The sequence below is a fragment of the Pagrus pagrus genome, assembly GCF_965226575.1.
Source record: "Pagrus pagrus genome assembly, chromosome: 3".
Classification (NCBI taxonomy): Eukaryota; Metazoa; Chordata; class Actinopteri; order Spariformes; family Sparidae; genus Pagrus; species Pagrus pagrus.
This window is the reverse complement of record NC_140187.1, coordinates 35,401,050-35,417,715: the sequence shown is the minus strand read 5'-3', so window position 1 is coordinate 35,417,715 and position 16,666 is coordinate 35,401,050. Positions and strand designations below refer to the sequence as shown.

At 43.5% G+C, this 16,666-nt stretch overlaps 1 protein-coding gene across 1 annotated transcript in view; it reads right to left on the bottom strand.

Moving 5' to 3' along the window:
- Positions 1–5,620: 5,620 nt before the first annotated feature.
- The window catches only part of aldh1l1 (aldehyde dehydrogenase 1 family, member L1), a 60,711-nt gene continuing 49,665 nt past the window's right edge, over positions 5,621–16,666 (bottom strand). The window contains exons 20-23 of the mRNA XM_084349219.1: positions 8,713–8,878; positions 8,517–8,622; positions 8,184–8,383; positions 5,621–6,152 (exon numbers count right to left, since the gene is read on the bottom strand). Of these exons, the coding sequence (XP_084205345.1) occupies positions 6,097–6,152; positions 8,184–8,383; positions 8,517–8,622; positions 8,713–8,878 (528 nt within the window). The 3' untranslated portion in view covers positions 5,621–6,096. The remainder of the gene's footprint in view (positions 6,153–8,183; positions 8,384–8,516; positions 8,623–8,712; positions 8,879–16,666) is intronic.

Below are 16,666 nucleotides of genomic sequence, written 5' to 3'. Positions count from 1 at the left end.
TATTTGATCTGGAAAATCCCTTGTTGTGATAGACTCATGTGTTTTCATAATGTAGCCTATCATAAAGTGGATACAATCACCGCAACTCTGTCCGGAGCTTCGCTACTTTTATTTCCGTATCCTTGGTAACAGTAACCCAGGTACAAGGATCCCCCCCCCCCCTTGTCCAGATGCGTTCCGCGGTCCATGGCGATTTTCTTGAGGTTTTGAGCTGGACTCCTTCGCAGTACAGGCCGGCTGGCTGACGGTGTCCGGTCTCATTATCACTGGCTGTTTGTGTTGTTTGTCAAAACATGGATGAATGAAACCTATCAACTTTGTATCGGCCGCGTCTTGTTGCCTATTTCTATCGAGGAAAAGTTATTTCAGGATATCCTATGTTTTATCGCCCAGCCCGAAAATGACACAGCCCGTTCATTCATGAGAAATCATCCAGCAACACTCTCAATCAAACAAGGTGGGGAATGAGAAATCTGCGGACAGTAGTTCGCTCATTTTAAAAACACAGACAGGTGTGTTTGGAGCTGACGAGACTGAGGACCGAAAAAAGAGAGTGAGACGTATACTGTAGCTGCCGTCGTTACATTTGTCTCATTGAAAAACTATAGACTACTGTATTACAGTGGCGAGCGGTGACCTTTGACTGTGGTCATGCTGACGTGTCAATACCATGCGCGCCCGTAAGGGGGGTATTTATTTATTAATAAAAAAATATTATATGTTTTTTTATGTCTCAGATCAGTAGGCGCTGCTGCCGGTGTGTTTTTAAAATGAGCAAACTAGGCTAGTAGCGCCGCAGATTTCTCATTCCCCACCTTGTTTGACAGAGTGTTTCGAGATGGTTTTCATGAATGAACAGGCAATATGTCACTGTCAGACCGGATCGTTTGACGGGAGGGGGGGTCGGGCCGTATGAGTTTCACTCATTTTGACCAGGCTACACGATGAAATGAACCACTGACAGTTTCCCACTGAACAATTCAAACAAGTCAGTTTTGCGCATGCGCGTTGGCAGATAAGCTGCTTCACTGACAGCTTTTTTGCCATTCAAAGTGCTCATCTACAGTAAACACAGCCTCTAGCAGTAACTGTACTACTCGGTGTCACAGTGCGCATGCGCGAAACAAGCTGTCAGCTTTCCAGCTTTTCGCAAGCAAAACGGGACAGATTAGGCACGGATTTAAGACCAAAACAGTAGAACTAAGGTATTGTATAATTGAACACACTGCCAGATTAATATTTTCAATTATTTTTATTGAAGGGCTTGGGCATGCACTGCATTTATAGCTTATTATGACCGCTCGCCCATGCTGTATTATTATTATATTGCATTCCCCATTTGTGTTCACTGCTCCGTGCTGCTGTCTTATGGAGGCGTCCTGCTGCTCACAGATGCCACCTGGCGGTTGTTTGGGCACATTGCAGCTTCTGGTGAAAACACAATTACTCCTCCACAAAAAATCCGTGTGACTCTCCCGTGACTCACGCGTGAATCTCGCGTGAAATCATCCACATGAAACTAGTACCCACTGTAAGGGCCGAATGTACTGTAGCATTTACCACATGGGCCAGTTTAGGCTCACATCTGTTTTGTGCGGGCCAGAAGAATGCCTACAGTGCCGGATTGTTGCCTGAAGTGGCCCACATCCGTATGCTATCTGGGTACTTGATGGAGGGGGGGTATGGAGGGCACACATTTAATATAGTGGTGATCAAACCGGGTCTAGACGTCCTTTGATTAACAAGTTGGTGTTAGCAAATGTGTATCTGCAGGGTTTAGGAGACAGAAAGGAATCGCCATTACATTACATTTACTCCAAATGTGTATTTTCTTCCTCAGCAGCTAACATGGCTTCATTATCTAGCATTATTAGCTAGTTTTGCTTTATTTTAATTTAAGATAGCTAGTACAAATGAAGAGATCAAGATTGGCTTTATTTGTCCCACAACTGGGAAATTCACTTGTTACAACAGCTCGAGATGCAACAGTACAGGAAAAAGAAACAGAAAAATATGCATAAAGTTAAATAGAAAATAAAAATATATTTACAATAAAACAATATATTATAACAAGATATTTTAAAAAAATGCTTTGCGGGGTTGAGGTGAAGTCTGAACAAGTGAGTCTTGAGTCTTTTGCGGAAGATGGTGAGTGACTCTGCTGTCATGACATTGGTCAGGAGTTCGTTCCACCACTGAGGCACCAGAGCAGAGAAGAGTCGTGACTTCGCTGAGCCCACCTGCTGATGTAGTAGAGCGAAGTGCTTGTGCTGGGGTTTGTGTTCTGACCAGTTTTTGGAGGTAGATGGGTGCACTCCCCCTGTCTCCTGAATATGACTGTGAACTCGACCTAATACGAGTAGGAGGCCGACTCCGAAGAGCAGAGACCCTTGACCACTGTCCTGCACACAGTACTGGTTGAAGTTGAAGGCATCCTTAATTCAAAGCCCCTCGGATATGTCTCCTCTGACCTTGCCGATCCAGATCCAGTAACACCAAATATGTTGCTGATGGGGCGGCTTGACTCCTCTCTTCCTCAGGCAATCTACTGTTCAAGTGAACTCCTTGGCCGAAGGACATGGCGTCACAGCCAGATCTTGGCAGATCATTTCTGGACAGCATTCATTCGCTATTATCTCCCTACTATTATCTCCCTACTCTACAAACAAGTGTTTTGTCCAGTCATTGTCGAGTCATTTGCTGTGTTTTTGAGATCCTGTTGTTCTCGTTCCTGCTGCTTAGCTTCTGCTATCCTGCTCCTGTCCAGTTTCTGTTATCATGCTGTTCCGTTTCCCTAAAGTTCCTCCTTGTTTGCTTGTTCCTGTATTGCCAAGATCCCCATTAAACCTCATCCAACGCATTTTCCGCCTGCTGTCTCGTGCATTTGGGTCCACCTTTGACTCCTCTGTCTCTGGGTCAGCCAACCCCTGTCTGGTACAGAGCCTCATCCTGGGTTGGCCAATGCACCTCGACCCTAAGCCTCTTCCTGGGTTTGTTCCTGACTCTGGTTCCTAGTGGCCAACTCCTGTTCCTGTTCCTCAGTTGGTGGCCCAGCTGACATCTGAGTCTGGTTCCCAGTCAGCGGCCGGGCCTCCAGAGGTCTTCCGCCTTTGCTGCTGGCCTCCTGCCTGGCTTCCAGAGGGCTTCTGCCTTCACAGTTGGGTGGAGCCTTTATACTCCCTGAGCAATGGGAAGTCCTTGTCTTTGCAGTTACCACAGTCATTGTACATGCACTTGTTGTTGGTTTGGTCTTTACAGTCAACGTTTCCAGGTCAGGGGTGTTGAGCAACTTAATGCTGCCAGCTTTTCAGCTACAAAACCCGAGCTCTCATGCAAACATTCATGTTTCCCTATTAGAAAGCCTTGGGTGAACCACCCAGAAGGGCATATGTAAGAGTGTAAAACAAAGAAGAGGAAACTGCAGTAGTTCATGTGCAGGTTCTTCAGGAAGTCCAAAGGAATCTCTTTTGCATCCTGATCTTGGCTTGTGTCACAGTCTGCTTTTTACCGTCCATCAGACAGCTTTTGTGGCGTCTGGTATAAAAGGCTTTTACATTGTCTTAGAAGTCAGTAGGAAGGAATGCTTTCTCATGAAAGAGGACTTCAGTCACTCTCTGGTGAAGCCAAGGGCACTTTGGGCATATTTCTGTTACCTGTATTTCTGCACAATCCTCCCTGTCAGCAGATTACTGATCAGTCTTCTTTCCCGACTATTACCTGCTTGATGAATGTGTTGCTTTAGGTCTTCAATCAATGAGGCTCTGATTATCTCTCTCAGACAGTAAATGTTGGAACTCTGCCACTTGGTGTTGACTAATGTTTTGCCTCCTGCTAAAAATAGAGGAATAAGCCAGAGAGGACACGATGGGAAAGAGAGTCCTGTTATTTTGAGCCTTTTATGGACTAATTAAGCAATTCTGCAAGAGATGTTAATAACTGGATTATCAAGTTATGCATGAGGATTTGGATACATCTATAAAGAAGCCACTGATAGTTTATTGTTAACTTTAGCATTAATTTGTACCTCCAGCCATCCCCAACTGCCTTAAACTACTGCAAAGCTCACAACATAGGTTTAATGACAATTTTAACTTGTTTGAGGACAGCCCCTCCATCATCAGGGCTGACGTCTAGCCCAACAGGCTGGGTAGCCGAATGCTAGCAGCTAACTTGCAGCACGCTGTACAGTCTTCTACACATGATTGACTATTTACATCCCACACCCCCTCACCGGAACCTCCCTCTTCATCTATGGTGGCATCTCAGAGTCTCCCATGAGCGCTCCCCCCTACAGGTCCCTCCTACCACTTATACCCCTATCCAATCATAGACATTTTTCTGTCTCTACTATTAGTCCTAAACCTCCCACTCCCACACCAATAGACATTCCAGTCAGAATCACTAACAGATCCTATAGCAGAGCTAAAGATAAAAATATAAATGTGCCTACACCAGTCATGATGAAGCTTAGCTACTCTTGCGTGTAAGTGGAGGGAGTGCAGGGGGCACTCCTGACAACTTTCTATGACTCTGTGGTGGCATCAGCCATTTTCTATGGTGTAGTCTGCTGGAGCAGCAGCATCTCGGCAGCAGATAGGAAGAGACCTGATAAACTTATCAAGAAGGCCAGCTCCATCCTGGGATGCCCTCTTGACCCAGTGCAGGGGGTGGGAGACAGCAGGATGATGGACAAGCTGTCATCGCTGCTGGTGAAGGAGTCCCACCCGCTGCAGGTCACTTTCACAGCACTGGTCAGCTCCTTCAGCGACAGGCTGATACACCCCAGGTGTGTGAAAGAGAGGTGTCGCAGGTCCTTCCTTCCTGCTGTTGTTAGACTGTACAACCAGCACTGCTCCCAGTAGACCTCACATGTGCACTATGCAATAAAAAAAACTCTACACATATCCACATACATTTTGGTTTGCACTAATTGGACAATTTTTAATACCCATATTTATTATTTATTATTTGTAAATAAAAATACCAAACTGTTTATACTTACACTTACGCTGTTCATATTGTAAATACTATGTATATACGAGTTAATTGTATTTCTTATCTTCTTATTATATTGTTTATTTTTTATTTTTTACTTTTTATTATTGTTTAGTGTAATACTGTCCTTTGGCTGCTGTGACAAAGAAATTTCCCCATTTGCGGGACAAATAAAGGAATTCTGATTCTGATTCTGAAGGCCTTTGAGTGTAGGCATGTCTCCACTGATGTTTTTAGCTCTTTTGAATATCTTGCTACTGTTTTTAACTGTCAACCATATTAACAATCACTGTATATAGAGCACTAAATCACTATCCAAGGTTTGAAATGGATTCTTCTGAGCTTTTACATATATTATGAATACAAATTACAACAAAATTCTTATTGTTGGTGATTTTAATTTGCACATAGACTTGGTCACTTGAACATCTTGGTTTCACACGTCTACATGCAAACCCACAATCGTGGCCATACTTTAGATCTTGTAGTTAGTGAGGGGCTGAATGTTCAATTGTCATTGACGAGATGTTGCTCTATCTGATCATTGTTGTGTTGAATTTAGTGTGTCAGTGCCCAGGCCACAGGTTAACGTTGAACCCACAGTAAAGAAAAGACATGTTACACCTGAAGTGGCTGAATGTTTTATTATGCATATGAATCTGTTGCCCTCACAAACTCTCCCTTCATCTGTTGACTCCTTAGTAAATGAGTTTAAGTTATTAGAAATGTTACATTTCTTAAAGTTTTTAACACAATCTGTTAAAAATATTCTGTAACTCAATCACATTGATTAGAAAACAGTCTCAGAAGTCACCTGGGCTTCCCAGAAACATATGTGATTTGCATAGTTTAGGACAACACTCATAACAACATGGCTCAGAGGTGTGTTATTGAGAGAAATGAACCAACTGAATATGTTAATGATTAGCATGTTGAGGGACAAAAAGTCTTACAGTCAGGAGTTGATAATGAGGAGAACAACTCTACAGGTGTGAGGTGATTTTGGTGAGATGACGCCATCATCCATTGCTTCCGTCCACACATGTCTCCTCTGTCAGCAGGGAGCTGATGTCTCACCGTCTCTTTTGTCTCTCATTTGACTTAATACTCAATGGTCACTGCTTTTGTCTTCAGGTATTCGTTCAGAGCCTCTTGTCCTGTTGGAGTGACATGGACACTGTCAGTATGTATGGATATCAATCAGGACAAACTTGAGTACTTTGTTCAAATTCTGCAGACAGAGGTGAACCACTGAGTAAACAGGGATGACACAGGCTGATGTTTGGAAAGTCAACACAGTGAACAGCTGCGTTTCAAAACATCAATAGCCAGCTCAGTGGAAATGCTGCCATTTAATGAAGCTACTCGCCACCATAATGAAATCCACATTAAAGGAATAGTTTACTCTAAAACAAAATTCAGTCATTATCGACTCACCCACATGCTGATGAGAAGTCGGGTGTAGTTTCTTATTCTTCAAAGTGCAGCTGGAGACCCGCGGGGGTACTCTCCGGCAACAATAATCCATATAATCAAGTCAATTGTGCCTGAGAGGAAAAGGTACATAAAACTACACAAAAACTTTGTAATATTCCTCCATACTGCTCGTCCGCTGCAATCCAAGTGTCCTGAAGTGGCGACATCCAGAGTTTACTCTAAACAATGTCATTTAGTACATGTTTGTAGCCTTAACAGTCACTATGCTATATCTGCCTGGAGGCACACTCTGTGTTCACGTGAGTCTCCCTCACAGCCGACGAGCAGTATGGAGGAATATTACAAAGTTTTTGTGTAGTTTTATGGACCTTTTTCTCTCGGGCACAATTGACACTCATTATATGGATTATTGTTGCCGGAGAGTACCCCCGCGGGTCTCCAGCTGCACTTTAAGGAATAAGAAACTACACCGGACTTCTCATCAGCATGAGGGTGAGTCAATAGTGACTGAATTTCGTTCTAGAGTGAACTATTCCTTTAACTTAAAATACAGTGAAACAGCCAAGAGCTGGTCAGCATAACAGTAGTCTCACTTTGTAATGTAGTACATTTGTAAGGAAGGATATATTGCTCAAAATTTCTGATAAAAGTCTATAATAGATACATAGAAATGCATTATTATACCACAGTCTTATCAAGAAGGACAGATTTTGTGATGACATCTCCGGATGTTCTGCCATAATTGTGTTGGGCATAAGAAGTCATATTCAAGCTTAATGCAGCATGTCAAAAACTCTGAGTACTGCTTCAGAGTGGTATGAGGACAACTGTCAGACTAAACATCTTGCATAGCTTCGTATGTCAACTATTTTCTTTCTACTGAAGCACACCCGACAAACCGTATCAGGAGACAGAAGGAAGTGTGCATCTACTAATGGACGAGAGGCTAGCTAACTGAGCTAGCTAATGTTACAGCAAGAAGGAGGCCATTCACTTTTATGTCCCACACTGTCAACACAAGCCTCTTTTCCATGAGTAGATGCGCACTTCCTTCTGTCCAGTGATTCGATTGGCAGAAAATAGTCTCCACATAAAAATGCTCAGAACAAGTTCTGTGGATTATCTTGAGTAATCAGGTCTTAATTTCTGGAAAGAGACATTCCTGTTGTGGTTTACAAATGTGTTTTTTTTTTTTTTACGCTTTGAGCACTAGTTCGATTATATTCAAGAGAAGGCTCTACAGCCAATATCTCCAAAACTTCAGCTCACACCAAAACAATGTAGATGGAAAAAAGCACTGCAGGTAAGTATTTTTGATATCTGTTCTTTTAACTTCTCTTCTGTTAAATACCTCTTTAATTCATCTCAACTTATCTTTCCTGTTTCTTATTTATGCAACATTTTGTGGAATGAGAAGATTCCTGAAACTCTACGCTTATAAAATTTCAAATTGTTCTCAAATTTCTGTATTTCTGTAACATATTACTAAGTGAGCTTTAGAGGTGGTGGCAAGCAGATTAAAGCTAACTGGAAGATGGTTCTAGCTACATATTTAGCATTCAGTCATTAGAGTGGTATTGAACTTCTCAAGTGATAATAGTCTTTCCCAAAATATCGAACTAATCTAAGTGTACCTGCCCTGGCCTGAAGGGATCTTTTTTTCCTTCCTCTTTTAATTGAAATGCTTATTCTGTTAACCTACATGAATAAAAGAACCACAGTGACTCAGTGACAGGAGCAGTTTCTCTTACCCAAGTCTTTGCCAAAGCCAGACTGTTTGAAGCCTCCAAAAGGCGATGCCACATCAGTCTTGTTGTAGGTGTTGACAAAAACTGTGCCAGCGTTGAGCCTTTCACTGACGTACAGAGCTTTGCTGATGTCTCTTGTGAAAACACCTGATGCCAGACCGTACTCTGTAGCATTGGCCCTTCTCAGGACATCATCAACCTCGCTGAGGGACATAGACAGACAGAACACAGGGCAGGAGGGAGAAACAGCAGAAAAGAGAAGAAAAGACAAGGGGTAAGTTTGGTGATGTTTTGCAGCTGTGGTGAATGTATGAAGTAATCGTGAGTTAGCCTTACCCGCTCTGGAACTTGGAAATGATCATGACCGGGCCGAACGACTCCTCTTTAGCGATGAACATGTGGTCTTCCACATCAGTAAACACAGTGGGTTCAAAGAAAAAGCCTGGAGGCAGACATTTAACAAGTCAAATTCATCATCTGTCATATCAGAGGTGGAGCTCACTAAACCATCAAGCAGATGACGCTGCCTTACCTGGTCGCTGCACTTGTTTGCCACCACAGACCTGTGTGGCTCCCTCCTTGATGCCAGTCTGACAGTACTCCACCAGTTTGTCTAGATGGGCTTTGTGGTTCTGAGGGCCGTGGTCTGTGGAGCGGTCCAATGGATCACCGATCTTCATCTTCTTGACCTCCTCAACCTGATAGACAAGACATCCAAATAAGACAACCACAAAAGTAGAGCTGCACCCTGTAGACCCCAAAACCTTAGTAAAGTCGACATGGAAAGGATTTTGTGATTACAAATCTGTTGTTCTTAAATCTCTCTTTCTCTTGTTCCAGTATGTGAGTCTGAGTTTTTACTGACGTGTATTTCTGAATTTCAATCAAATCTATTTGGCTTTGTGTCTAGAGTTGAGTCCTGCTATCCTCCTGGCTGCAGTAAGACTGGCTCAGTAAAGCTAGCCTTGTACAGCTGCTCTATGTCTGGGAATAACCACTTGACCATCAATTCATATTATGACTATGTGACTATCAATGGATGCTAAATGACAGGTATGTATCAGGTTCATTAATTGTTTACAACACACTGGAGCTGGACGATATGGCCTGAAAATAATATTGTCATGTTTTTAGGCTGTTGCTACCTATAGGTCTATATGCAAAACAATTCTACATATGCAATCACAGAGCACACTGACACACTTTTGGCTGTGTCAATCACTTCTTCTGGACTTCTTTTATTGCACAGAGAACTCAACAAGTTACAGAGCGCATGTGCCACCTACTGGTGACTATTCACGTAGCGCAACATTAGTTTCATACATAACATTTCCTCCCCACTAAGATGTGTTGTCAATATACACAAAGTATAGTTTCTATAGCACAACATAAGATAGTTTTGTTTTTTTTTAACTTAAAATAAAAAATTATTCAACTTGTTGTAACTTGTATGTTGAAAACAATATTTCTCAGAACTCAACCTTACACCCTTATTTGAACTATTCGGTGTGTTCACTCATCATGGTAACAAACTGGTGGTTTAGTGATCCTCACAGGATAGCATCTAACAGTCTCTGTCACCTCAGTCTGTCTCGTCTGTGGTGGTACATTAGACTGATTAATCTTTGGTGATTCAGTGGTCTCAGAACCTAGATCATCGTTCTTTCCAGAGTGAGTGGTGCTCGTGTGAAGTTGAGGGCAACTACCACTCTGGGGTAGTAACACTGGGGGTTTACAGGTAAGTTCACCGCAGTGTGCTGGGGCTCTGGATCAGGGCGTGCCAACATTTGATCCACATGTCGTTTCCATACCCCGTGTGCTCCTACATTCACCTAGTATGATACTGGTCCAGTCTTTTCAATAAAAACCCTTTGTGACCACTTCTCCTCCCCCTTCCTATAGTCACGCACCAAAACTGCCTCTCCAACATCAAACTGTCTGTCCTTAGAGTGCTGTTGGCGCTGTAGTTGTTGGGCCTCCTGCGACCTGTGCACGGCCCCAGCCACACTGGGTTTCAGGAAATCCAGCCGAGAACACAGCCTGCGTCTGAGGAACAACATAGCCGGCGTTTCCTTCATAGTGGTGTGTTGCGGTAGGACAACAGAAATGCATCAAGGCGTTGCTGCACAGGCACTGTGCCCCTGGAGGATTTCAAGCATGTTTGAATGTTTGCACAAAACGCTCAGCCAAGCCATTGGTGGCAGGATGGTATGGCGCCGAGTGGACGTGTTTGACTCCATTGAACTTCAGGAACGCACAGAATTGTTCAGAAAAAAACTGAGGTCCATTGTCACTCACAAGTACGTGGGGAGTGCCATAGTGACTAAAATGACCCCTAAGCACTTGAATGGTCTTATTGGCTGCGGTACTGTCCATGAAATGCACCTCAGGCCACTTGGAATGCGCGTCCACCACGACCAGATACACATGTCCTTCAAATGGACCTGCAAAGTCCACATGTATTATTTCCCAAGGACTGGAGGGCCACATCCAAGGGTGTAGAGGTGCAAGCCCAGGCTCTTTTTGTACCCTCTGACAGGAGGGGCAGGATTTAGCCTGGAGCTCAATTTGAGAATCAATGCCAGGCCACCACACCTGGATGTGCCGTTTGTAGCTCCTTCAGAACCCGGGGGCGCAGTTTAGGAGGCGCAATCACCCTAACACCCCACATAAGGCATCCCTGCTGTATTGTGAAATCATGCCGTCGCAGCAGATAGGGATACAGCTCTTCACCTGTGTCTTTTGCAGCCGGAAAACAACCAGTTGAAACCATTTCTAGGACATGAGACAAGGTGGGGTCAGACACGGTGTCACGTCTGATCTCAGGGTTACTGACTGGTAATGTGTCCAGTAGGGGTGTGCAGAGCAGCCGATATTTGTATCTGTATTTGTATTTGTTGAGGGGGGAAAAGTATTTGTATTTGTATTCGAGTAAAATTCAAAATAGGCGTACATTTTTTTTTTTTTTGAGTTACACTTCTAATTTTCGTTATAGTGCAAGTATTCTTTAATTATCCATTATAATAATTATGGATATGCAATATTGGTTGATGTTTTTCCATAAATCCAGCAATGAACATGTAACAAGGAATGTCATTGAAAAGAAAATAACATAACAGCCATTACCTCATCCATGGTTAAACCAGCAACTAATAAAATATCATTGTGAACATTATGAACCCCACCACCACCCGTCCTTGTTGGAGGACGTTGAACAGACAGAATAAAAACAAATAATACTTAAAAGAACTATTCTTTCTAATGCACAGAATTCCAAGAACTAAACTTGATCTGTAAATTATATGACATAGTAGCCTATAGCTAACGGTCATTATGCTTCTGGCCTCTACCTGGTCTTTTTACTAAACTTAACCAACTCCTTTCTTCATTGCCTAAAACCCAACCAAAGCACCGAGCAAAGAATTTTTTTTTCTCCCCCGGTCTGCTGTCAGCAGGGTCGCCGTCTGCAGCAGCCTCGTGCCCGTGAAGTGGGCTCAAGCCGCGTTCAGCCGCACTCGAGCGGAGCGGGGGAGAGAAACAATGTGTATTTCTTTTACTCTGTGGAAGATCTCCCAACGGAGTGAGGGACAAAGCAAGTGGGACAGATCTGCCCAGTCCCTGAGCAGCGCGCGTTTCACAGACAAGCCACAACGCAGAGAGTAAACAACGTCACCTGGTTCAGCAGCACCATGGACAGCTGCGGGGGCGGGGGGGGCGGAACAGCGGTGTTTTGACGCCCCCACCCCCGACTCCTGAACGTCACTCACTCACTCATCCGGGCATGTACTGCGGTCTCATGAGGAAACGTAGCTTTTTGATATGATGTTTTTCTTGTTCCCGAATACAAATATTTTTTAAAGTATTTGCTCGAAATAAGTATTTGTAAAAAACACGTTATTTGTGCCTTTCCAAATACCGTATTCGGGTTCGGCTCCACCCCTAGTGTCCAGCTGGGCAGAGTAGAATACCTCTACTGCGCCTGGCTTCTCGTGATGAACGTGAGGGAGTGGTAACCTTGAAAGTCCGTCCGCATTAGCATGTAAAGAACCTTTCCTGTATTGAATGGTGTACTCATGCGCTGACAGGAGAAGCGCCCACCTCTGCATTCGGGCTGCAGCCATTGGTGGTGTACTTTTTAATGGACTCAGGATGGAGGTCAGTGGACGATGGTCAGTGAGTAAGGTGAATTTGTTACCATAGAGGTACTGGTGGAACTTGCGTATTCCAAAGACTATGGCCAGTGCCTCTCTCTCTATCTGAGCATAATTTTGTTCCGACCCCGTATAGGGAAGCATCACATGCAAGGTGAAGGGGCAGCTCAGGGTTGTAGTGGGTCAATACCTCTTGTGATACTAGTAGTGCTTTAGCTTTCTGGAATGCTGACTCACAGGCTGACGTCCACTGCCATTTCTTCCCCTTATTGAGCAGTTCATTTAATGGTTGCAGGACAGCGGCTATGTCAGGAATAAAACGTCCATAATAGTTTAACATCCCTAAAAATGAACGACTGACTGACATCACATGGCGCTGGTGCTTCCACAAAGGCACGTACCTTGTCTGGAGATTTGTGGAGACCGGCCGCATCAATGATGTGGCCCAAGTATTCCACGGACTCAGGAAAAACAGGCACATCTCCTGCTTGAGGTGCAGGCCATGCTCCTCTAGCCTGCCCAGGACTGCATCCAACGTTTTGAGGTGTGACTGTTCATCAGGACCACTGATGAGGATGTCGTCAAGGTAACAGTGAGTATACGGCAGTCCAAGTAGCACCTGATCCATAGCCTTCTGAAATAAGGCAGGTGATGATGCTGCGCCGAATGGTAAACGATCAAAACGGAATAGTCCTTTCTGTGTAGAGATAGTCAGCAGCTTCCTGGACTCCTCTTCTACCTCCATCTGTAGATAGGCATTTGATAAATCCAATTTACTGAAGTGTTGACCTCCTGCTAGTGAGGCAAAAAGCTCCTCAATGCGTGGAATGGGGTATTTATCAACACAGAGGGCTGGGTTGAGGGTGACCTTAAAATCCCCACACAGTCTCACTGTGCCATCCTTTTTGCGGACCGGCACCACGGGTGTGGCCCAATCACTATGTTCTATTGGTGAAATCATGCCCAGCTCAGTTAGGCGTTTTAGCTCCGCTTCCACTCGAGGTCGAAGAGCATAAGGTACATTACGTGGAGAGCAGAAGTTGGGTACACTGTTGGGTCTCAGAGTCAATCTGGCTTGAATTCCTTTCATTGTGCCTAGCTTTTTAGAGAAGACAGCTGAGTGTCTTTTTAACACCGTCTCTAAATTGTCTTTTTCTCTTTGCTCAATGGCATAAACAGACTTTAAGTCTTTCCAGTTCAGTTTAATCACTCTCAGCCACTCTCTGCCAAACAATGGAGGTGCATTTACTTCACTACGAACAAAGGCAACTTAGCACATTGTTTATTTAGTTTTACTTGCACTTTGATGACCCATTCTGGGGCCAGAGGTTCTCCAGTGTATGTCTTTAGCATGACATCAGTGTGTTGTAGGGGCAGTTCGCTCAGCGTGTTTCTGTACTGTTCCCAGGGAATCAACGACACTGCAGCCCCTGTCTGTATCCAATTCCATCTCCATTTTCTTTCCATTTACTATAGGCAGCACAGCGATTTGTGAATATTTTCCTTTTAGAGGCAAAGAATACAGTCCCAACTCACAGTCTGTGTCAGATTTAGTTTCCTCACTTTCACTTTCATTTTCTCTTGCCTCTACATGATGAATTCTCCTCTTTTTATCTTTTGCACTGCGTGTAATTGCATTACCTTTCTTTTCTGATTTCTCCACTTTTGGTTTCCTTTCTCTGTCTTGGCTGCTTTTGGCTTTACTCCTACACATGCGCTTGGTGTGGCCTTTCCTCCCATACTGGTGGCAATCACGATCCTTGTACCAGCAGTCATCATCAGTGTGATTCGTTTTCCCGCAGCGGTGGCATCTGTCACCTCTGTGAAAACACCGCGTTCACTTTGAGAGAGGTGCTTAACTGCTGTATGAAAGCAGTGGATTATGCCGACACGGCATAATCCACTGCTTTCTGAAACGTGAGATCTTTCTCAGTCAAAAGACGCTTCTTAGTGGAGCAGATAAAAGCAGAATTTGAGTGGAATTGTGTAAATTATGATACAAGCATGAAATTTGGTGTATTTGTTCTCCAAAGGCTTCTGATCAAATCTGTCCGATTGGACATTTGAAGATCCAAGATGGCGGCAATTTTTTCAAGATGGCTGCCAAATTAGCCTCCAAAATCGCCTCTTTTATTAGTGTGTGTAGTTTTTCGATTTGTTTGATCTTTGTGTCCATTCCTATGTTTTCAAGTATGGTGAGTTGGATTTTGTGACTTTAAATAAGGTAGAACACAAAAAATTTATTTTGTAAAACATTAATACGAGGATTTTTTGCCCAATAAATAAATACATTCAACTCATGATGTAAGTAGTAATTCTTGATAGTTGACAGTAGTTGATGGTTGACTCGACAGTAGGTTATATAAAGAATACTGGCAGATATATTGATGTAAAAATACATTCTCTTCTTTCTAACATTTGCACCAGCATTGGCTGCAAAAATTGATCAGGTTATATTTTAATAGGCTATATTTTTTCAGTTCCAGGGTCGTAAAAGCATCAGCCTTTGAAACTAAATGTCAGACCAGCCATAGCTGTTAGCTCTACAAGTAAATCAAGGACCACTGACTGGACCAAGTGTTGCATATGTCAACTAGATAAAAAGGAAGATCTAAAGTCTCCCCAGACCAATCCTGTCAAAAAAGGAGATGATCGGTATGTCACCACGCAAGGAATATTCCTCGGTTTCAATCACTTCATCAATTACCAATCAATATAGACCCTACAAGACTTGATGAAGGTGGAGGGATAGAGGAAACCTTGAGACGAAACAAGGCACACTATCATGAGATGTGTAGGCTCCTGTTTTTACAAAGAGCTGAAAAAAGATCAACCCCAACAGCTACCAGGAATGAAGGCGGTAGAAGCCCAATATCCCAAGAAAGGCCCAAGAGAAAAAAAAAAATAGTGTTTTCTATGCAAGACTCAAGGAGTTGAGCTAAGAGAAGCAATGACAATGAAAGTGAATATGATAATTAATGAATGTGCAAGAACACTCAATGATGGGAAACTACTTGCCAAACTGAGTGGCGGAGATGTCATAGCACAAGAACTGAAGTATCATTCTGCCTGCTTGGTGGCTCTGTATAACAAAGAACGAGACTACCTAAGGGTCCAAGAGCAAGAGAGAGCACAGGAAAACTGGAAGGAAGCATATCCAATTGCCTTCTATGAACTGGTCACTCACGTCAGTGAAATAAAAGCTGCCAGTGATGGTACAGATCCACCCATTTTCAGGCTTGCTGATCTGACCACACTTTACAAGCAGAGACTGGAGCAGCTGGGTGTTGAATCACTTAGGTTCATGCTACTAGCAGTCCTGCTGACTGGGAGTGGACTGGGGGTGGACCCAGAGAGGAGAGACATGGCAGATTTGTTGGTCAACATTACCCCCCATTGCAGCCAGCTGTCAGCAACTGACAAAGTGTTCCTGTATAAAAGGTTGCAACCGGAGATGCAAGTGCTTCAGATCAGGGCTCCCTTGCACAGCACTCTGCAGCTGCATATGTGACCAGTAGCAGCCACAGGAACTTTTGTGTTTTGTGTTGTGTTACACAGTTATATTGGTGTTTCATTATGTTTCCAATAAAGTAATATATTAATCTTTTTTCTCGTTTTCCATTAATAATGTCATCTATATGTCTATATACCAATACAATACAATGCATCTTAAAGAAAAATGTACACTAATGTCATTCAAAGTAGTCAACTACACACATTTCTATGAAAAAAGGGATCTTCGGGAGGCTAATTTGGCAACCATCTTGAAAAATGGCCGCCATCTCGGATTTTTTAATGTCCAATTGGACATATTTTATCATCAATGGGCCCTAGAGAACAACCAAACCAAATTTCATGCTTGTATCATAATTTGCACGATTTTTCTGTTATCTGCTCCACTATCTGCACAGTTTCACACGTTAATCCACACACGAATCTGTCCCGTAGTGCGTCTTCCAAATACGCACCAAACTCACAATGTTCTGACAGTCCCTTTATTGCTGCCACATACTGTGCCACTGTTTCCTCCTCCCCCTGATTCCGCTTGTGGAACCGGAATCTTTCCGTTATCACCAGCGGTTTCGGAGCGAAATGGGCTTGCATAACGTCCACAATGCGGTCATACTCCAGCTCCCCAGGCTTGTCAGGAGTAACCAAACTGTGGAGTAGTCCATACGTTTTAGGTCCCATCACACTAAACAGCACGGGCACTTTTTTTGAGGTCCGAATCTCATTAGCCAGAACGTAATGTTCAAAACGTTCAATATACGTCGTCCATTGCTCTCTGGCCTCATCAAAAGGATCCATATGTCCAAATACTCCAGCCATGATGCG